The sequence below is a fragment of the Balaenoptera ricei genome, chromosome 1, assembly GCF_028023285.1.
Source record: "Balaenoptera ricei isolate mBalRic1 chromosome 1, mBalRic1.hap2, whole genome shotgun sequence".
NCBI classification, from domain to species: Eukaryota; Metazoa; Chordata; class Mammalia; order Artiodactyla; family Balaenopteridae; genus Balaenoptera; species Balaenoptera ricei.
Genome location: NC_082639.1, coordinates 116848570 through 116869429, shown reverse-complemented (window position 1 = coordinate 116869429; position 20860 = coordinate 116848570). Strand labels below are relative to the sequence as shown.

Below are 20860 nucleotides of genomic sequence, written 5' to 3'. Positions count from 1 at the left end.
GGTGTATATTTCTACTTTGCTTCAGTCTTAAATAAACTGTTTTTCTGTGTGCTCTCCCACTTGTGCTGTGTCTCTAATAATAAACTTCGTACGTGTTTTTACAGTTTTTGCCTCCTTGAAACATTCTTACTTTCAATGGAGGTAAGAGCCAGGGAACTTTGTCTCTAGCCGCTAGCCCCTGGTGGTCTGGTGGTTAGGATTCCTGGTTTTCATCCAGGCTTCGCAGGGTCAATTCCTGGGCAGAGAACTAAGATATCTCTTCAGGACCACTCACTGCTGTGCCTCTGAGTTCAGTGTGAGCCGTGGTTAGACCCATCCTGTTGGGTCTCTCCTGGTGTTGAGGCCATGATTGGGAATGGTGCGCTCTGAGTGGCAGGAGTTCAGCCTGGGGTGAGATCAGAGTGCTGCTTTTAGGGAAGGCTTCCAGGGGAGCACCCGGGCAGACTTAAGACTGCTTAAGCCTGGTGGGGAAGGTGTCATGACCCTGCCTCCCCAAGGCGGCACCAAGGGGAGGAGGTAGAAAGCTCTATGGGGCAGACATGCAAGATGTATTTTTGCCTGCTGTTGAAGTTTCCAAGGGGGTGGGTGTGATGGAGCCCCAGCTGGGTCTGATTCCAGCTCTGTCCTGTGCTGGACAGGAAGTCTTGGGCAGGTGACTACACCTCGTGGAACCTCAGTTAGTCAAACGGAGCCACACCTACTTCTGAGGGTTTCTGTACAGGTTCCGTAAGAGTCATGAAGCATGTAGTCCAGGATCTGGCTCCCTGTAGGGGTTCAGTAAATGATCACTTATTTCATTCCTCCTCTCTCAGTCTCCCGTGCCAGGATGTCTCTCCCCTCTGGGCCCGTTTCTCTGGGTGGCTGGTGCTGGTAGCTAACTTGGCAACCTCAGGCTGGGAGCGCCGCCTTCCCCTCTGTACACTGTGGGCGGCGCCTGGGCAAGATTTGGGAGCTCGCCAGTGCAGACAGGTATTTCCAGTCCAGCCAGAGAAGATATGTGTGGAGGTAGGAATGGGGATGGGGGAGGAGATCAGAGGAGCGGGGTGGGTCCCCTGGGAGGAGGGCGGGGAGTCCTGCTCCCCGCTTGGTGCTCCGGCCCCCAGGCTCAGATTTCAACCCTAGCTGCCACTTCTGCGGTTAAGCCCGTTAGGGGAGGGGAGAGGGTCCAAGGTGGCTTACACAGGAGGGAAGGTGTGCAAGGAGCCAGCTGAGGGCCGGCTCCTGCGACCCCGGGAGCCCGGGCCCTGACCGGCGTAGCCCCTCAAGCTTGCGGCGGGAAGCGGCCAACCGGCCTTTCCACCCTTCGTTGTATCGAGCTCCACCAGGGGGCGACCCGGGCCCACGTGCCGCCCAGTCCTGCTCTCTCGAAACTACAACTCCCAGGCTGCTCGGGGGTCGCGCCCGCCTTGCCTCGCCTTCTGCTCGCTCCAATTGGCCGCCGCGGGAGGGGGGATCGGCGGTCTCCAGGGCGACGGGAGGCGCTCTGGGCATCCGAGGCTAGGAGGCGGGTCCGCCCCCTATTGTGTAGCTGGAAGAGTGGAGCGGAGCGGTGCGGAGCAGGTGAGGGCGGGAGCGCCCTGGGGGCAATGGAACGGGGTGCCGGCGGGGGGATGGAGAACAGTGCGGGAGTTATGGGGGGCGGGAAAAAGCGGGGAACTTGTGGAGAGAAGTGGAATTCTTTGGGGAGCTGAACTAGGGGAGTTCTGGGGAGTGAAGTGGAATTCTGCGTGGGTGGATGGGCGGGTGCTCCCGGAGAAGTGGAGGAGTTCTGGAGGTAATGAGTGTGCCTGGGGGTGGGGGGTTGGGGGGGGTGGTTCTTGGTGGGTTCCAAAAGCAGGGAGAAGTTCCAGGGGTCCGGAGAAGGCGAAGGAGAAGGGAATTGGGGGCGGGGTACCAGAAGTGTACTGTGGGCTGAGGCAAGAGAATTCGAGGGAGGGAAATTCCAGGGAAGAGAGGATAGGAGAAGTGGGTGAGTGGCGATTCGGGAGGAGACAGGGAGTTCCTTGAAGCGGAGAGGACCTGGTGCAATTGGAGATCAGGTGCGAAAAATAGGAATTTGGGGGGTGGGAGTTGTGAGAAGTGGGGATAACTGGGATGGGGGAATGAGAGAGTACTGGGTGGGGAGACTATTAGGTGAGGACATAGTGGCGACAGAAGAGTTGGAAGGATCTGAGGAAAAGCAGAGGAATTCTGGGCAAACCTGGATACTGAGGTTTTCAGAAAACTGAGCCTGGAGGGAACTGGGGGTTCCTATGCATTTGGAAAAAGATATGTCCACGAGGTATGGGAGAGGTGGCTGGGGACAGTGGCAAGCAAGGGGGATGGATGTTTGCTGGTGAGTTATCAGGAGTTAGACGTGCAGGGCCATTCAGTACAGGCAGGGGTCAGGCTGAGGGACATGGAGGATGTTTTATAGCCCGTCCTGAACTGTGAGGCCAAGAGTGGGGTGGAGGCCCGCAGAGCAGAGCCCACTTGGATCCGCCAGGCCCAAGGCAGCACCCCCACCCCCACCCCACCCCACCCCCAGCCCGCTGTGACTTCCCTAGATGCTCAGGGGCTGGGGCTGTCAAGAGTTCCTCCCCTCCATGCCCCAGGGCTCACTTTGTACACCCCAGGAACTCGTTGACTTTTTAGCTTCTCATGCACCATGCCCCTGGGGTTAGTGAAGGGAGAGCCTAGCAAACCTTAGGCCCCGAAGATATTGGAGGGAGACTAAGTGGGAGGAATTGGGTTAAGGCACTTGGGTCATGGTGTCTGGCAGAGGGAGGCCTGCCTGGCAGCATCAAGAAGAGGAAGTGGCGCCAGCCGCCAGCCCCAGGACCTGCCCAGACCTGGAGGATGCTGCCTGGGCCCCCCATACCAGCAGATGGGGAGGCAGTCTTCCTCTCCCAAGTGTCTGACTCATTCACGGCTAAAGCAGTATTGGGCGGCTGATGGAGAAAGAGGTACAGGGCCTCCAGCTTGCAGGGTTCACAGAGGCTGGAGAAATGAGGCAAGGATTTGTGCTCTGGGGGCCATTTTCTCTGGGTTTTCATCCAGGCTTTGCCCTTAACTGGCTCTGTGCGCCTGAGCAAGGCTCTGAGATACCCAAGGTCTTTATTTGTCACCGTAGGGTGGAGGCGATAATACTGGTTCTACCTTGCTATCTGCTCCCTTGTTATCAGCATCAGGACTAAGGAAAGAAGAGGGAGAAGAGGCTGGGCTATGGGGGCTCTTCATCTCCCATACTTTCCTGAGAAGTCCTTTTCCAAGTGTATGGGAACCCAATTTCCCTCCTGGCTCAGCTTTCCAAGAGCCTTAGTAACCTGGGTATCCCCAGAATTCCTCTGCTTTTTCTAAGATCTTTCCAACTCCTCTGCTCCCCACATGTCCTCATCTGTCTGGTCTCCCCACCCGGCACCCCCTCACCCCAGCCCTTCCCCCACTCATCGGCTCTCCTCTCTCCTTTTTCTGCCTTTGCTCACCTCCAGCTTTTCTCTAACTCGGGGTTTCTTCTGGTTTCCAACATTGGCCCACTCTGCATGTTGCCTTGCATTTTGCATCTAGATCTGGTGGTGCTCCAGAGGACGGCTTCATCAGGTGTTACATGAGCCAAGCCCTAACTGTCCAGAAGAGTGAGAGCTGACCCCCGTTACCCAATCAGAAGGATTGACAGGGCTTGCTGGGCTGTGCAGGTCCCTGGGCCCCTCCGTCTGGGCCCCTGTGGATAGGAGGGGCCGGGCGAGCAGGCAGCTGGGCTATGGTTTGGTGCCTCAGCCTGGCCATCCTCAGCCTGATCATCAGCCAGGGGGCTGACGGTGAGCTGGACTTCCTGGGCTCCGGAACTCCCTGTTGGCCTTGGGGTGGGTGGTGGTCCCCTGGGGTTCTCTGTGAGCCGGTCAGTGGAGGGGAGGAACAGCACTGGTTCTGCAGAAGTCGAGGATTGCCTCGACCACTTCCCAAAGGCCTGGGGAGCCCACAAAGATCAAGAGGGTATCTCCCCTCCCATCCCTGGTTCTGGTCCTCTGCTGTGTCCTCATGCCACCTGCCCTGCAGGTCGAGGGAAGCCTGAGGCGGTGTCGGGCCGGGCCGGGGAGAGCGCGGTGCTGGGCTGTGACCTGCTGCCCCCGGCTGGCCGGCCCCCTCTGCACGTCATCGAGTGGCTGCGCTTTGGATTCCTGCTTCCCATCTTCATTCAGTTCGGCCTCTACTCTCCCCGCATCGACCCTGCTTACGTGGGTAAGGCTTATCCTCCGGTGGGAGGTCGGGAGGTGTCCCCAACAAAGGTGGACTGGGTAGAGTGGGAACAAGACCTCTTCTTAACAACTCTGTCCCTGCCCCAACCTCATCTCCAGCTCCACTGCCTGAACTCTGCTTAACAAGCGTGGCTCTGCTCCCAAGCAGTGTCCATTCATTGAAGGATTCATTCATTTACACACACACACACACACACACACACACACAGACACACATGTGGTCTCTTTAAAACTCCACATGGTCTGTTCCAAAGGAGATCCTGCAGCCCTATTCCAAGTGTCCATCCTGATTCTCTAATCGCTCTTTCTGGAGCTCATCATGAAACCTCCCAGACCGTCCTGATCCTTCTCCCTACGTGGCCCTCTCCTGGTCCCTGGCTCCGCTATCTTCTCACTGCCCCGCCCTCCTCCTCCCCTACTTTCTTAAATGCTAGTTTGGGTGTTCTAGGCTTCTAGGGAGTGGGCTGATGGGGCAGCAGTGTGGGTGGGTCTACGACCTATCTGCTTCTCCACTGCTTCTCATTCTGGGTACAGCAGAGTTCGTGCATGAGCAGGGTGGACTGGGGATGGACCAGGCTCCCCTAAAGATCAGCAAATGGATGGAGCTGGGCTGGGCTTCTGCTTCAGCTGGCTTCTGTATGGACTTAAAATAGCGTATAGGCCTCCTTAGGGGCCTTCTCCTGTGCCCCAGCTGACTCCCTCGAAAGGCTCAGCTTCCTCCTAATCCCCGATGGAGCCTTAATCTGAGCGGTTTAGTGCAGGTCTCGGAGGGCAGTGTGTGGGAGAGCCTAGGGCTGGGGCTGGGGCCGCTGGGGAGAGAGTCTGGCTGCCTCCTCTTCAGAGGGGAAGCCCAGGAAAGGCCACCTGGGAGGACGTCGATGGGGGCAGGGGGACCCCCTCCCTTTTCCCTCTTTAGTTTGAATCCTGGGAGAAGCCACAGGATTGGCTGAGCTGTCGCCGCGGGGCAGGCTGAGCAGAGAGGGGAGGAGGCTCAGGCAGGTGCTGCAGAAGGGAAGAGTTTATTTTCAAACTGGGGGCAGTTGTTGGCAAACAGCCTGGTGGGAGCGTATGTGTCTGCACAAGCCCCCGGAGAACTGATGAAAGCGGGGCCCCAATTAGGACAAGTGGAGAGACAACGGCCGTGCCCACCAGCCCTCCCTGCCTCTGCCCGCCGGGCTGGGAGGGGCTGAGCTGCCAGGCTGAGGCTCCCGCAGATGCAGAGCGCTGCCCGACTGACGGCAGGGCAGGGGGAGGTGGAGGACGGGGGAGAGAAGGGCTTTTCCTGGGCTTCCCCCAGGGAGATGTGCAACTCTCCTCCCCGCACCCCCACCCGCTGCCCTCTGTCCTGTCTTGAGGTCCCTCAGGCAGACAAACCACTGGACGGTAGCAACTTTGCTACCTGTGGGTTTTCTTTCTGTCTCTGTGATGTTCCTCTGAGCTGCAGGTCTTTCTTCCTACCCCTGCCCTTCATGCCCACCCCTGCCCCAACTCTGGAGCTCCTGGTCGGGCAGGGCTAGTCTGGGGAGTCAGGGCCCTGGGGAGAGGCCCCTGCACCCATTAACCCTTTTACTGCCTCCCAGTGTGGAAGGGGCCTCTCAGCCTTTGTGTAGGGGACTCTGAACTGCAGTTGCTAGGCAACGGGAGGTGGAGGTTGCTAAGGACAATGCTGTCCTGTCATAAACCCTCTGGGCAAGCGAAGGGGAGATGGCCTGGGACTGTGTGTGTGAGGCCCGTGGCCTAGAATGTGGGAGGGACCATGAGAGAGACTGATTGGAGCTTCAGGGATTACACTGAAGAGAAGGCTTCCAATCTTTGAGGACCCTAGAATCCATCTAGCAGAGGAGACTGGATTTATAGACTAGTACAAAAGTAGTAAAAAGCAGTATAAAACAAGCCAGGACTAAATCCTAGGATGAAGTTAGCTGCTGTACGTAAAGAACCCAGCACAGAGGCTGTACAGAGTGCCTGCATGGTGTGAAACCGTGACTAGGCATGCAGAGGAAAGAGGGTCCACTTCCTCTACACCAGCTTTCCTGGGGTGGATCTTAGATCAGCTCTTCTAATTCATGGGACCAGCTTTTGGTCTTTGACTTTTGTGCTATATTTCTTGGGAGTTTCAAGATACCCCATGTGGCAGAAGGGACATGAATTTTCCCTCTGTCCTGAGTCATTTGATAAAAATCAGTTATCTTATCCTCCATTTAGAACAACCTGGCTCCCTCTGATCATCTCCCCTCACTACCTTTTAGCCTTGCATACCCTCTGCAGAGTCACCTCTTCCTGGAAGCCTTCCATACTCCTCTTGCTTCTTAGCCTCTTGGAATATTTTTTAAGCTTCTCTGTGTATGTGAACTTGCACATGTCCATGAGTGTGGATTCCCTGCCTTCCTAGAACCTGCAAGAATGGGGACTGTGTCTCCTTCCTCTATACTCCCCTGCACGTGGGGAGGTGCAAAGACACTCAGACTCTGGCCCTGCGGGTGGAGGGGGGCCCAGGACTCAGGAGGATACAGGACTGCCTGCCCCTGGCCAGCTTCCTGTTCTTCTGTGACACTACAGGTCTAGGCATTCATACCTCACAGAAAAGTTAGGACATACTCTACGCTTTATTGGATGTTCTGATCAACAGACATTTGGAGCTGTTACCCATTGGCTACCAACATCCCCCGAGTGAGAATACACTGACTATGCTCAGTGATAAGTGCCCTGAGTGTCACTTGATCCTCTCACCAGTGTGCAATGGAGAGTACGCTGCATCATGAGAAAGAAGGCCTGGCTGTATCCCTGAGTAGCTTATTGGAAAGAAGCTTAACATCAGTTCCTTCCTCTATAATGGTATTCTTGGAAGGATTAAGTATGGTGACAATGCCTGATATTACATGGCCCATATCCCAAACTCTATTTCCCTTCCCTCTTCTTCCTTCTTTGTAGCGACTGAAGATCACCATAATGAAAAGTTACCATCACACGGGACGTAGTAGAGTTCACAGGGAGTTCCCCGGTGGCCTAGTGGTTAGGATTCCTGGCTTTCACTGCCATGGCCGGGGTTCAATCCCTGGTTGGGGAGCAAGCCGCATGGCGCAGACAAAAAAAAGAAAAGAGAAAAAAGAAGAGGTCGCAGTGGGGTCTGCGGGGGTCCCGTGGCCAGGCAGTTTAGGGTTACTGAGGAATCCCACTGGTGGGAGGAAGGGTGTGATCATATTCAATATTTACCTGCACGACCCAGGCTTATCTTCTAGGTGGGGATTTAAACACCTAGCCCTTTAAGCAGCTCCACCCTTTCTAGAGAATCTGCACCCTTGGACCTCATTCTTGGAAGAAAAAAGTCACTTGCCTATGAGCACAGCGCCGGCCTCAGCCTGATCTCCTCTTTTTTCCTGATGGCTTCAGGGCCCCCACAGGTTTTGATTCTATTTCAGAAAGATGGCCCTAGAGGTAGAATGCAAGCAGATCGGAGGGGGCGAGTGCGTGAGCAGCTTCAGATTGCCCAGTCTTAGAAAGGGCTAAGTAGGGGCATAGTCTGGTTGCCTTTGTTTGGCATAACCCACAAGAATTAGAAAATGTCAGTTGTCCCTATCAAAGATCAAGGCGGGGTGGGTAGCTGATGAATGTGGAGGGCGGGAGGCTGGAGGCAGCGGGACCTCTTCGTGGACTGTTGGCGTAACCCAGGTGAGAGATGCTATGGGACTAAACTAAAGAGAAGGTGGTAGAGAGGGAAACAGCATCTAGGAGGTAGAATTGAAAGGCTTACTGAACAAGCAGATGTGGGGGTAATGGAGAGAACAGTCTAGGTGACACCAGGTTTCTGGTAGGGTGACATGTGTGTTGGCACTGTTCACTGATACAGGGGAGAAGAGGGAGAAGGTGTGTTGTCAGGTGAGGGATGGAGCCAAGGTTGAATGCAGGCTGCTGATTTCAAATCATGAGCTCATTCATTTGTTCAACCATTTTTATTTAAGCACCCGCTGATGCCAGGCACCATGCTGCCTGCCTTCCATCCACCCTACCTGGATTTTTTTCCTCTCTCATTTTATAGATGAAGAAGTTGATGTTGAGAGAGAAGTTAAGGGATTTGGCCAGAGAAGTAAATGGCAGAGCTGGAGGCTAGGTCTCTGTGGCTCCCAAGTGTGTGCCTTGCTGGCTAGGCTGCACTGCCAGGGACCCACGAAGCTGTCTGGGGTGCAGGGCTCCGTCAGGGTGGGAGGGCGCTGTCTGCTTGCGCTGGGGCTGGGTGCTTTGTGGGGCTCTGTGTAGTCTGTCAGCCGGGGCTTGGATGCCCTGGAGCGTGAGGGGATGGGGTGAGGAGGCTGCTGACCTCGCTGCCTGGCTGGTTTGGACTCTGGCCACCCTAAGGCGCTTAGGCCGCTGATAATAGCCCTGGCGGATTAGGGGCTTTGGTAGGCGAGGTATGGATCCCTGCTCAGGCCCCAGACACAGCTGTGGTTTCTGGGGACAGAGTCCTCTGGCAGGAGTACTCCCGGGACTCTCCTTACAAAAAGAGCTCAGGGATGGGCAGATTCTCTACGAATCCAGAGGAGACTAAGTGTCGGCTCTTCGAGCCCCTTCCCCCTACAGTCCTGGAAGCTGGGCGGAGTTCAGTGTCCACCTGCTGCTGCTCTGGTTTCTCTTTGTCTAAGCTGGGTCCCAGCTGCTGAAAGGCAGGAGCCATCAGAGGGGCTGAAGGGAGAGACCTGCCCTCAGTGACCCCAACCCCATCTGTGCCTCTCTGGACCCCACTCTATCAGGGTAACTGGGAGACACTGAGCCTGTTCTTGACGTCTGAGAATGACCAGTGTGACCAGGGGCCTGGGGCTCCCAGGGGGTCCCTTCAGCACACTTGATCCAGGGCTCCTCCCCCAGGGCGTGTCCGGCTTCAGAAGGGGGCATCTCTCCAGATCGAGGGGCTCCGGGCTGAGGACCAGGGCTGGTACGAGTGCCGCGTGCTCTTCCTGGACCAGCACAGACCTGAGGACGACTCTGCTAACGGCTCCTGGGTGCACCTCACAGTCAATTGTATGAATCTGGGAGCAGGCAGGCGGTGGAGGAGGGAGGGGAGAGGAAGGAGGAGGAAGGGGAGGGGAAGGAGGAGGGCGGGGAGGGGAAGGAGGGGGGAGGGGAGGAGGGCAGTCCCGATGCCCCACCCTTGCTGACACCCCTTGTTTTCTGGCTCTGTTTGCATCTTACCCCTGCCACCCCCACTCCTGCCCTTTCAGTTCCTCAAACCTAAATCCAATCAGCCTTCTCGGCTCTTTGTCAGGAACTTCCTCTTCCTCTCTCTTCCCTGCTCCTGCCTCTCTGGCCAGGAGAGGGTAATGGGTAGGAGGGGATAAGGGGTTTTTGAGCCCTGAGTGAAACATCACTCACACATATACAACATTTTGTTTTTTCAAAACACCTTTTAACTCAGTACCTCATGAATTCTGTCTCAACCCTAAGAAGCAAGGAGGTCATAATTAGTCCCATTTCATAGATGGGGCATGGGGAGACTGGGTCATGCCACTGATTAGTGGCAGAGCAGTGTAGAACTCAGGTCTCCTGACTCCCAGGACAGTGCTTTTCTAGAGGGCACCTAGCTCTCTCCCAGCTCTGAACACCCAGCCTGGTGCTCAGCTCCCTCACCAACTCTGCAGGCCAGTAGGGGGACGGGCTGGTGTGTCCTCACTGGGTCCTGGGTGCAGCAGACAGGGTGGCCCTGGGTGCAGCAGACAGGGTGGCCCTGGGTGCAGCAGACAGGGTGGCCCTGGGTGCAGCAGACAGGGTGGCCCTGCGTGCAGCAGACAGGGTGGCCCTGGGTGCAGCAGACAGGGTGGCCCTGCGTGCAGCAGACAGGGTGGCCCTGCGTGCAGCAGACAGGGGGGCCCTGGGTGCAGCAGACAGGGGGGCCCTGGGTTGGGATTCCTATGAAGCTGGTGGGCTGATGGGCTGAAGGCTGAGGCCCTGATCTGTCTCTCTGGTTCTCGGACGCTGCTCTTTGGGCTGATGGCCCCTCTGGCAATCCCTGATGCCTCTCTCCTTGCAGCACCCCCTCAATTCCTGGAGACACCTCCCCAGGTGCTGGAAGTGCGGGAACTGGAGCCTGTGACCCTGCGTTGCGCGGCCCGCGGCAGCCCCCAACCTCGTGTGACTTGGAAGCTCCGAGGACAGGACCTCGGCCAGGGCCAGAGTCAGGTGCAAGTGAGTCCCAGGGCTGGACAGGGTGGGCCAGATAGAGTGTGAGGCAGGCAGTGGCCTGGGAGCGGGGCTGGAGGCCAGGAGGCTGGGAGACGGGCCGGAGGAGGGGCTTGGCATTGGCTTCCCTGAGCCCAGCACACTGCCTCCCTCTGCTGGCCAGCCTCGGAAGTGCGGGGTCTGAGGCCCGCCGTGGGCAGGGGAGACACAAGGGTCTGTTCTCACCCACTCTGACTCTAGGTGCAGAACGGGACGCTGCGGATCCGGAGGGTGGAGCGAGGCAGCTCCGGGGTCTACACCTGCCAAGCCTCCAGCACTGAGGGCAGCGCCACCCACGCCACCCAGCTGCTGGTGCTAGGTGCTGTCTCGGGGGAGGGCGGGGAAACAGGACACACACGTGAGACGACTGACCTGTGGCTGGAGGTGCACACAGCCAGCAGCCGGGGGGAGGCTTGTGCCTGAGGGCAGGGGCCCTTGGAGAGGGAGGGAGCTCCCAATGCAGGCTCTTCCTCTAAAACCAGCATCTTGCCTGTAAAAGGATCAGTGAACATATTTAGTGCCAGCAATGTGGTATAGTGAGAAGGGCATGGGTGCTGGTGTTAGACCATGAGCCATGGAACCCCCTTGACCTCCAGTTTCCTCATCTATACAAAGAGGTTCCTATGTTCCTCGCAGGATTGTTACAAGAATTAGGTTCAGACGAGCACAATGATCATAGTAATTCCTGGCCAAGCCCTTCCCCTTAGAAAGAAAGCTGAGAAGTAGACCCTGCCTTCACGGAGCCTCTTATCCACAAGGGGAGATAAGACGCAGTGGCGAAGTGCTGCTCTCCTGGGTACTGTGGGAGAGGCAGTGCTGGGCAGTGGTGCAGGGTGAAGTCTGGTGTTGAGAAGGCCTGAGTATGAATTTGCCTTCCCCGCTGATCTCGGGCAAGTCACCTCACAGTCTCTCTGCCTCTGAGCCTTCGTGTCTTCACCTATGAAGTGGAGACAACAATTTCTACCACGAAAGGCTCTTGGGAGGATTAAATGAGGATAGTGCAGGTAAGGTGCTCATCCATGCCCGGCATGTCTGTAAGTGCTCTATACACCAACTCGTATCGTTACCACTTATTACTGACCGCTCACACAGTAGGAGCCCAGAGAAGGGAAACAGCAGTGCAGCTGCAGACGCTAGAGACGGTTTGGCAGGGGCTCTGTGGCCTGGCCAGGCTCTCAGGGAAGAGCATTCTAGACTGCGGGTTCAGAGAGCAAAGGCATGGAGGTGGGAGTGAGTCTGGCATAGGCACAGTGAGCTGCCCATACGGACCTGAAAGAGTTCACAAAGACTTGACATATGAAAAGATAGTTGGCCAGGCAGGGGTTACAAGGGCCCACAGGGCTGGGTCAAGAAGTTGGAGCTTAATGTGCTAGGAGCCAGGAGCTGTTGTGGGTTCTTGACTAGAAGTGTTCTACGGCCAAAGGTGGGGGGGGGGGACATTTCTGCATGAATGGCCATCAGAGTGGCAGTGATGGCGGAGCCTGGAGTCAGGGATTGCTGCAGCATCCTGGGGTAAGGTACTGGGTACCCGGATTAGGGTAGGAGACAGAGGTGATTTCAGATGTGACAGATGAGGGATGGAAAGGGTAGTGGGTGTAAAGGTGTAAAGGGTGATCAGAGGGGTAAAACTGATTCCCTCTCCTCAACACACACACACACACACACACACACACACACACACACACACACGGGAAACTGGGTGAATGGAGGTGATGGGAAGGGGAGCTGGCCGGGGCAGAGGAAGAACCTGTGTTAAATAAAAGGGTTAGGACCTGTTTCCATTCCCAAGGCTTTGTAGCAACCAGCCCTGTATTCCAGAGAGCGGAGCTGGGAAGAACTGTAGAAGTGACCCTCAGGGTTCCTGGAAGACTGGGCTGAGGCCTCCCCTTCCCCGTGTGCTCCCCCCCACAGGACCCCCAGTCATCGTGGTGCCCCCCAAGAACAGCACGGTCAATGCCTCCCAGGATGTTTCCCTGGCCTGCCAGGCTGAGGCGTACCCCGCTAACCTCACCTACAGCTGGTTCCAGGACAGCACCAATGTCTTCCACATTAGGTGGGGCATGGGGTGGGGTGGGCGTGGGGAACTGATGGGCAGTCTGAGTCCAGCAAGGCCTGGACCCCCCTGCCCACGTGCCACACTGCAGCCGCCTGCAGCCCCGAGTGCGGATCCTGGTGGATGGCAGCTTGAGGCTGCAGGCCGCCCAGCCTGATGATGCGGGCCGCTACACCTGTGTACCCAGCAACGGCCTTTCGCGCCCACCCTCGGCCTCTGCCTACCTCACTGTTCTCTGTAAGCCTGACCCCAGCTCCCTCCCCAGACTGCTCTCCTCCCCTGGGCCAGGCCAAGCTCCTCCCCGACAACTTGCCACTGCTTCCCCCCAGACCCCGCCCAGGTGACTGCCATGCCTCCTGAGACACCCCTGCCCGTGGGCATGCGGGGGGTGATCCGGTGCCCGGTTCGTGCCAACCCCCCACTGCTCTTTGTCAGCTGGACCAAGGATGGGCAGGCCCTGCAGCTGGACAAGGTACAGGCTTGGGGCAGGGGAGAGAGGGCTTAGCTTGGTGGTATTCTAGTCAGGACAGCTGGGGTGGCATTAGATCAGTTCAGTGACTGGGGAACATGCACGTCGTATCAGGTGCTGTGTAGGTTGTCGCATGGGGAACAGGAGCAGAGACACCCTGCCTAGAGGGGGCAGCACAGCCGCGCAGACACTCTGCTAGAAGGCCAGGAGGCAGCGGGCACCTTCCTCTTAGGGCTGGTTGAGGATAGATCAGCAACAGCTTCTGGGACTCTGGTGATGGGCCTTGAAGGGTGGAGAGACATTCCGTGCAGAAACCAGGGCCCAGAGGCAGGAAACAGTGTAGTGCATTTATGGCATAATGAGTCTACCAGCTGGGGGGGAGCTACAGTGCCTATGGGGACGTGACTGGTGCAGAGAAATCTGGAAAGACTGGTTGGGACCAAAAGGAAGAACTATGGATGCCAAGTTAATATTACCTCATTCCAAGGTGACTGAGATCTTCTGTTTGTTGGCAAAGACCACAAATTCTTTGTGGGCTAGTATTTCATCTTTTAATCCTAGTCTCCCCAGGGCTACTGCAACTGTAGTGGTGCTCAATAAATTTTTGTCTAAGGTTTAAAAAAAAAGTCCAGTCTTCACCCCCATTGGTAGTGGCCCCTCTGTAGGAAAGAGAAAGGAAGGATGGAATTCACAGAGAGGTCTGGCCTAGGGGTAGGGTTGTGGCATCCTCTGCATAGATGTGGGTCCCTCCCGCGCATTGCCTCTCTCCATCTCTGGTCTGGCCTCCGCTGAGTTTCTCTCTCTGGTTGTCATCTCCTCATGCCTCCAGTTCCCTGGCTGGTCCCAGGGCCCAGAAGGCTCCCTGATCATTGCCCTGGGGAATGAGGATGTGCTGGGAGAATACTCCTGCACCCCCTACAACCGTCTTGGCACTGCAGGGCCCTCCCCGGTGACCCGCGTGCTGCTCAAGGTGAGGCTCGGGGGGCCAGCGGCAGCGGGTCAGGTGACTGAAGATGCGAGCCTAGTGCTGACACCGGGCTGACAGAGGCGGGTGGGACAGACATATGTGGGGAGGGGGTGGGGCTTCCCAGTCTGTGGCCACGGCAGCAGCTATCAGATGCCATCACAGAGGTTTTTGCAGAGATGGTGCTGGTGAGTTGGGGCGTCGGTCACCTCCACACAGTAAGATATCCTGCCTGCCCCGACCTTTTAACTTGGACCAGGCTGCCTTCCGCTCTAGAGAGAAGAGAGTGGGAAGCAGAGGGCAGGGTGAAGGGTGTTCTGCAGAGGTTTGTACATCTCCAGGGAGGCCCTGTCTCTCCAGCAATGTCCCTCCGGCCCCCCTGCTGGGGAACACAGAGAAAGCTAGAGAGACACTGAGAGATGGAGACAGACGCAGCGTGATGGGGGCCCCGCAGAGGGGAAGTAACGACCCTCAGGCAGCAGTGTGAGAGAGCCCCCTCCCAATGCCAGATCTGGCTTACAGGCTCCCCCAGCTTTTCTAGAACGGCCCAAGGAAGAATATTTCCAAGAAGTAGGGCGGGAGCTACTCATCCCCTGCTCTGCCCGAGGAGACCCTTCGCCTACTATCTCTTGGGCTAAGGTAAGGCTCCTGACCCCCACTCCTCCCGTATTCACGCCTGCTACGCCCCTGCCTCTCCGTGCCCCTGGCCATTCTGTGGGAGGGAGGAGGTGGGGAGGAGACGGCTGTCAGAGGCAGGGCAGGGAGGAAGCTGGAGCTGCCCAGAGAGATGAGCGGCGCCCTTGGTGAGGGGCGGCTGCGTGTGGCCTCAGGGCTGACCAGTGGCTCTGTAGGTGGGCCGGGGGCTGCAGGGCCAGGCCCAGGTGGAGAGCAACAGTAGCCTTATCCTGCGACCATTGACCAAGGAGGCCCACGGGCGCTGGGAGTGCACGGCCAGCAATGCTGTGGCCCGAGTGGCCACCTCCACCAACGTCTACGTGCTGGGTTAGTGGGGGCAGAGCCAGCTGGAGGCAGCCATGTGGGAAGGAGACGGGAATAAATCATTTTGGGGGGCCCAGATGGGGGATGTTGGGTGGGGAGCCCCTGGGATGATGGGTGGAGGGCCGAATCCCTGGTCTCCCCCTGGCTCTTTGCTGTCCCTCAGGACCCTGACCATCATCCCTCTGTTCCCCCCACCCAGGCACCAGCCCCCACGTTGTCACCAATGTGTCCGTCGTGCCTTTGCCCAAGGGTGCCAATGTCTCCTGGGAGCCTGGCTTTGATGGTGGCTATCTGCAGAGATTCAGCGTCTGGTACACCCCATTGTGAGTGACCTGCCCCTGCCATCCCTCTCCCTCAACACCCTGATTCTCTCTGGCCCTCTGCCCTTTCTCCCACCCCTCTATCCCAGCCCTGCCCTAACTCTGCTGCCCGAGTTCCAGAAAATCTCAGGGATTCATGGCCCAGGTCCTGAGACCCTGGATGGTGGAAGGGAGGGGAGAGGTCAGCTCTCTGGACTCCAACCTTCCTGTTCTTCCTAGTTCGTGAGGTGCCCCCCATTTCCTCCTGTCCTCCAGGGCAAAGCGTCCTGACCGAGCCCACTACGACTGGGTGTCCTTGGCGGTGCCCGTGGGGGCTGCTCACCTCCTAGTGCCAGGCCTGCAGCCCCACACCCAGTACCAGTTCAGCGTCCTCGCTCAGAACAAGCTGGGGAGCGGGCCCTTCAGCGAGATCGTCTTGTCTGCCCCTGAAGGTGAGAGACCTCTTACCCAGAGCAGCAGGCAAGGACAGGCAAGGGCTGTAGGGACCTGGGTGGGAGGGGGCAGAGGTGCTGCGCAGCTTGGGGGCCAGAGGGCTTTGTGGAAGATGATCCAGGCTTGTCTTTAGGGGCTCTGGGAGAGCAGCTGGGCACCCGGGGATGTCGAAGGCCAGAGGAGCAGGGGACGAGCCCTGGAAATCGATCTTTACAAGTCTCTCTGTCCCATTCAGGGCTTCCTACCACACCAGCTGCCCCCAGTCCTCCCCCAACAGAGATGCTGCCTCCCCTGCCCCCTCCGAGAGGTCTGGTGGCAGTGAGGACACCCCGGGGGGTACTCCTGCATTGGGATCCCCCGGAACTGGTCCCTAAGAGACTGGATGGCTACGTCCTGGAGGCACGGCAAGGCTCCCAGGGGTGGGAGGTGCTGGATCGGGCCGTGGCAGGCAGTGAAATGCAGTTGTTGGTGCCAGGACTTATCAAGGTAGGTGTGGGAGGCGGGCACAGGGAGGGTCCTCCCAGCAGCCCTCCAGCCCTCTGCTCCACTCCCCAAACCTGGTCTCACCCTGATTTGACTATCCTCACCTCTGGCTGTCCACTTCACCCGTACCTTCCAACTGCAAAGTCTTTCCGAACGGGGTTGGGGGTGGGCAGTGCTGAGCCCTGACCCCCTTCCTGGACCCCAACCCCCAGGACGTTCTCTACGAGTTCCGCCTGGTGGCCTTCGCCGGTAGCTATGTCAGTGATCCCAGCAACACGGCCAACGTCTCCACTTCTGGTGAGAATCTGGCAGGAGGGCAGAGCCCTGGGGATGGGGGGGCCTCGAAGCCCACTAAGTCGTGGACACCGACCCTCCCCCGTGGCCCTTTGCCCAGGCCTGGAGGTCTACCCCTCGCGCACACAGCTGCCGGGCCTCCTGCCCCAGCCAGTGCTGGCCGGCGTGGTGGGCGGGGTCTGCTTCCTGGGCGTGGCTGTCCTCGTGAGTATCCTGGCCGCTTGCCTTATGAACCGGCGCAGAGCCGCGCGTCGCCACCGCAAACGCCTCCGCCAAGGTAGGCCACCTGGGGCCCGGCCAAAGAAGGGCCCCGCCCCTCCATAAGCACCTCCTACCTGGAGGAGAAATCCCTCCCTCCTGCGTGGGCCAGGTGTGTTCTCACAACCCGTGGTCCTGCTTCCCCAGTGGCCTCCACTTTTCCCAGGCAGATGGGATTGGGCGCCTGGTGTTGGGTGAGAGGGTCTTGGGCCCTGGTGGGGCTTGGTTTTGCCTGTGTCACCTTTGGTTCTCCTGTCCTTACAGATCCACCTCTTATCTTCTCTCCGGCCGGGAAGTCAGCTCCCCAGTAAGTCCCTCCACTTCCTTGGCTTTCTTCTGCCTTCTGTGAGCACCAGGGTTTTCTGCTTCCTTTTCTGCACCTTGGGGAGGGGTAGGAGAGGTGGAACAGAAGTGAGAGGGAGGTAAGGATGGAAGTGCAGAGGCCCCAGCCTGGGGGCTGGTCCAGTGTTGCCTGTGCCTTCCCTCCACCGCTCCACCCTTCCACCATGTGGGTCCTTTTCTCCCTTGCTCTCCCTAGCTCTGCTCTGTTCTGCATCAAACCTCTCAAGGCCTGACGCTGGTTCCTGGGAGGGGGACTGGCCCCCTACCACAGACCCTGATCTCCTGTCCTTCCCCAGCTCTGCTTCGGGCTCGGGCAGTCCTGACAGCGTGGCGAAGCTGAAGCTCCAGGGCTCCCCAGTCCCCAGCCTGCGCCAGAGTCTGCTCTGGGGGGAACCCGCTGGACCCCCCAGCCCCCCTCCGGATCCTCCACCTAGCCGAGGGCCCTTACCCCTGGAGCCCATTTGCCGGGGACCAGATGGGCGATTTGTGATGGGACCCAAGGTGGGGACCTCCCAAGAAAAGTCAGGCCCTGAGCAGGCTGAGCCTCGGACCCCTGCTCAGCGTCAGGCCAGGTCCTGTGATGGCAGCAGCAGCCCCAGTGGGATGCCCCAGCCCCTCTGCATTGCAGACATCAGCCCTGTGAGGCCCCCTCCAGCAGCGCCTCCCAGTTCCCTGCCAGGTCCAGGACCCCTGCTCCAGTACCTGAGCCTGCCCTTCTTCAGGGAGATGAATGTCGATGGGGACTGGCCCCCCTTGGAGGAGCCTGCCCCTCCCCCAGACTACATGGATACCCGGCCCCGCCCCACCTCATCTCTCCTCCACCCCCTGGACTCCCGCTCTGAGTTCCCCAGGGCAGCGCTTCCTGGGGCCGTGCTTGGGGTTGGGGCCTCCCCAGAACCCCCGTACACAGCACTGACTGACTGGACGCCGAGGGAGCGGCTGCTGCCAAGCCTTCTGCCTGCCGCGCCTCGGGGCAGCCTCACGAGCCAGAGCAGTGGGCGGGGCAGCGCCTCCTTCCTTCGGCCCCCCTCCACGGCCCCCTCTGCAGGAGGCAGCTACCTCAGCCCCGCTCCAGGAGACACCAGCAGCTGGGCCAGTGGCCCTGAGAGGTGGCCCCGAAGGGAGCATGTGGTGACAGTCAGCACGAGGTGAGGGCAGTCCCTGCCCAGCCCTGCCCTATCCAGATTCTCCCCACCCCTCTCCTATACCGTCTGCCTTCTCTGCTCCATTCCCACCCTGGGACCAGGAGAGCTGAGGTCCTTTTGCTGAGATCCAGGGATCTTCAGAGGAAACCCATGGCCCACCCTCAGCTTGGGGTCCCCGGGTTCAGGCTTTTCTGGCTACCCTCCATTGCTCCACCCATACCAAACGTCTGTCACTTTTAACAGGAGGAACACATCTGTGGATGAGAACTATGAATGGGACTCAGAATTCCCAGGGGACATGGAATTGCTGGAGACTCTGCACCTGGGCTTGACTGGCCCTCGATCCCGACTTGAAGCTGAGCCAGAGCTAGGTATGGGAGCCCTCCAGAAAGGTGGGCACCCCTGGCCTTGCTGTCCTGCACCCCCACCCTTAGGACCCAGTCAGTTCCCAGCTGGGCCCTGTGCCCCAGGCCCTCTCCTCTTGCTGTCTTTGCTTCTCTGCATTGGCAGGCCCTAGAGAGCTTCATGGTGCCGGTGAACCACAAGACTTCACCCAGGGAACCTTAAGACTTCTTCCTTCCGTTATTCTGCCCTCTTGCAGGTGCGAAGACTCCAGAGGAGGGCTGCCTCCTGAGTACTGCCCACGCTCCTGGCCCCGAGGCCCGCTGTGCTGCCCTTCGGGAGGAATTCCTGGCCTTCCGCCGCCGTCGAGATGCTGCTAGGTTCCGGCTACCGGCCTATCGACAGCCAGTCTCCCACCCTGAACAGGCCACTCTGCTGTGAATGCCCTAATGTGAGGCAGGGTGAAGGCACACGGACCCTGCAAGGAAGGCCCCCAGCAAGACCTAGCTCCAGCCTGGGACACTGCCCCTCCTCCTTTGGTGCTCAGGCACAGACCCTGACAGCGGGCTTGGTGTGGGATGTATGTGCTGAGCCTCTAGAGTCTGGGGACTGGAACAGGGATCTTAGGTCTGCCCGTGTGTGTGTGTGTGTGTGTGTGTGTGTGTGTGTGCACGTGCGTGTGTGTGGTGTTTGTGGTGTGGGTGAGGTTTTTTACAGGTGAATAAAGAAAGTCTGAAAAATCTTTCTGTGTGTCATCTGCTTTGAATCTGAGAGGGAGGTTGGAAAATCCCTGAACCCTAAAAAAGGAGGGTACTCTTCCTGAATGAATGGGCGTACGTTCAATATCCATTCAAAAAGCGTTTATTGAGTGCCTACTGAGGTCAGCTATTGAATGCCTACTGAGACCAGCCATTGAGCTAGATGCAGAGGAAGTACAAAGTTCACAAGACATGTCTGCTCTTGGGGAGTTCTTTCTGGTCGGTGAAGCAGGCAAGTAAAGAAATAGTTACAGTATGATGTGATAAGTTCTGTGATAAACTATGTGTTGGTTATTAAGGTAGCACGAAGGAAGGACTCAGCAAACAGTGAATGCTTACAGCTTGCGCTGGGATAAATTGGGACGATTGCAGGCATCATCACAGGAAGTGAGAACAATGATAATAGCCAGCAGCTGAGCACTCACTATGTGCCAGGCACTGCTGTAAGCTCTTTACATGTATCATTTAATTCTCTACCACTCTGAGGTAGGTAGTACCATTAGCTCTATTTTATAGACTAGGGAACTGAGGTGTACAGTGCTTTGGTAAGTTGCCCAAAAGTCACAAAGTCGGTGATGGATAGAGCAGGTGAGAAGTCAGTCAAGGGAGGAAACGCATCCCAGGCAGAGGAACAGCCTGTGTAAAGGCACGGAGGATTCCTTGGCCTACCAGGGAATCACTGGAATATAGGGGTAGGGAGGATCGGGCAAGAGAGAATGGAAAAGTGGGAAGGCACTGGTTTGTTTTTTTTTTAATTATTATTATTTTTTAAATTTATTTTTGGCTGCATTGGGTCTTCATTGCTGCGCACGGGCTGTCTCTAGTTGCGTGGAGCCGGCGCTACTCTTTGTTGTGGTGCGCGGGCTTCTCATTGCGGTGGCTTCTCTTGCTGCGGAGCACGGGCTCTAGGCGCACGGGCTTCAGTAGTTGTGGCACGTGGGCTCAGTAGTTGTGGCACACAGGCTTAGTTGCTCTGTGGCATGTGGGATCTTCCCGGACCAGGGACCAAACCCGTGTCCCCTGCATTGGCAGGCGGATTCTTAACCACTGCACCACCAGGGAAGTCCGGCACTGGTTGGTGATGCACTTGAAAACCAGGCTCAACTGGGTCTTCTATCATCTATGAAGAACTCCACTGATGGATGTAAGCAGGGACTCCACCCCAGAGGGACTGCTCAACTGAAGCCTGAAAACAGGGAGGGGGGAGCCCTCCTTCAACCCCCAAACGAGGCTCTCCTCCACCCTCAGAGACAGAAGAACTGCCAGCCTCCTCCTCCACTGAGGGTTCTTTTGATCCCTCCAGGATTAAGAAGAGGTGCCAGGTCATAGAGGAGGAAATGAAGGGGAAAGAAGTCAAGTCTGGGGACTTCCTTGGTGGCGCAGTGGTTGAGAATCCACCTGCCAATGCAGGGGACACGGGTTTGAGCCCTGGTCCGGGAAGATCCCACATGCCGTGGAGCAACTAAGCCCATGCACCACGACTACTGAGCCTGCGCTCTAGAGCCCGCGAACAACAACTACTGAGCTCATGTGCCACAACTACTGAAGCCCACACACCT

General features: G+C 57.8%; 1 protein-coding gene across 2 annotated transcripts; it reads left to right on the top strand.

Moving 5' to 3' along the window:
- The first annotated feature begins 1511 nt into the window (after positions 1 to 1511).
- On the top strand, positions 1512 to 19287 carry IGSF9 (immunoglobulin superfamily member 9). 2 transcript variants are annotated; one of them, XM_059934450.1, is made up of 21 exons: positions 1512 to 1560; positions 3547 to 3797; positions 4036 to 4218; positions 9096 to 9248; positions 10255 to 10403; positions 10644 to 10761; positions 12354 to 12495; positions 12587 to 12732; positions 12825 to 12967; positions 13794 to 13934; positions 14451 to 14567; positions 14780 to 14930; positions 15127 to 15250; positions 15503 to 15678; positions 15915 to 16165; positions 16375 to 16459; positions 16557 to 16733; positions 16979 to 17021; positions 17353 to 18204; positions 18445 to 18572; positions 18803 to 19287. In XM_059934450.1, the coding sequence occupies exons 2-21, from the start codon at positions 3740 to 3742 to the stop codon at positions 18982 to 18984; spliced, it is 3519 nt and encodes a 1172-aa protein (XP_059790433.1). In that variant the 5' UTR covers positions 1512 to 1560; positions 3547 to 3739; the 3' UTR covers positions 18985 to 19287. The 2 variants fall into 2 exon arrangements, with proteins under 2 accessions (XP_059790433.1, XP_059790427.1); XM_059934444.1 differs by having other exon boundaries at positions 10255 to 10409.
- Positions 19288 to 20860: the final 1573 nt, after the last annotated feature.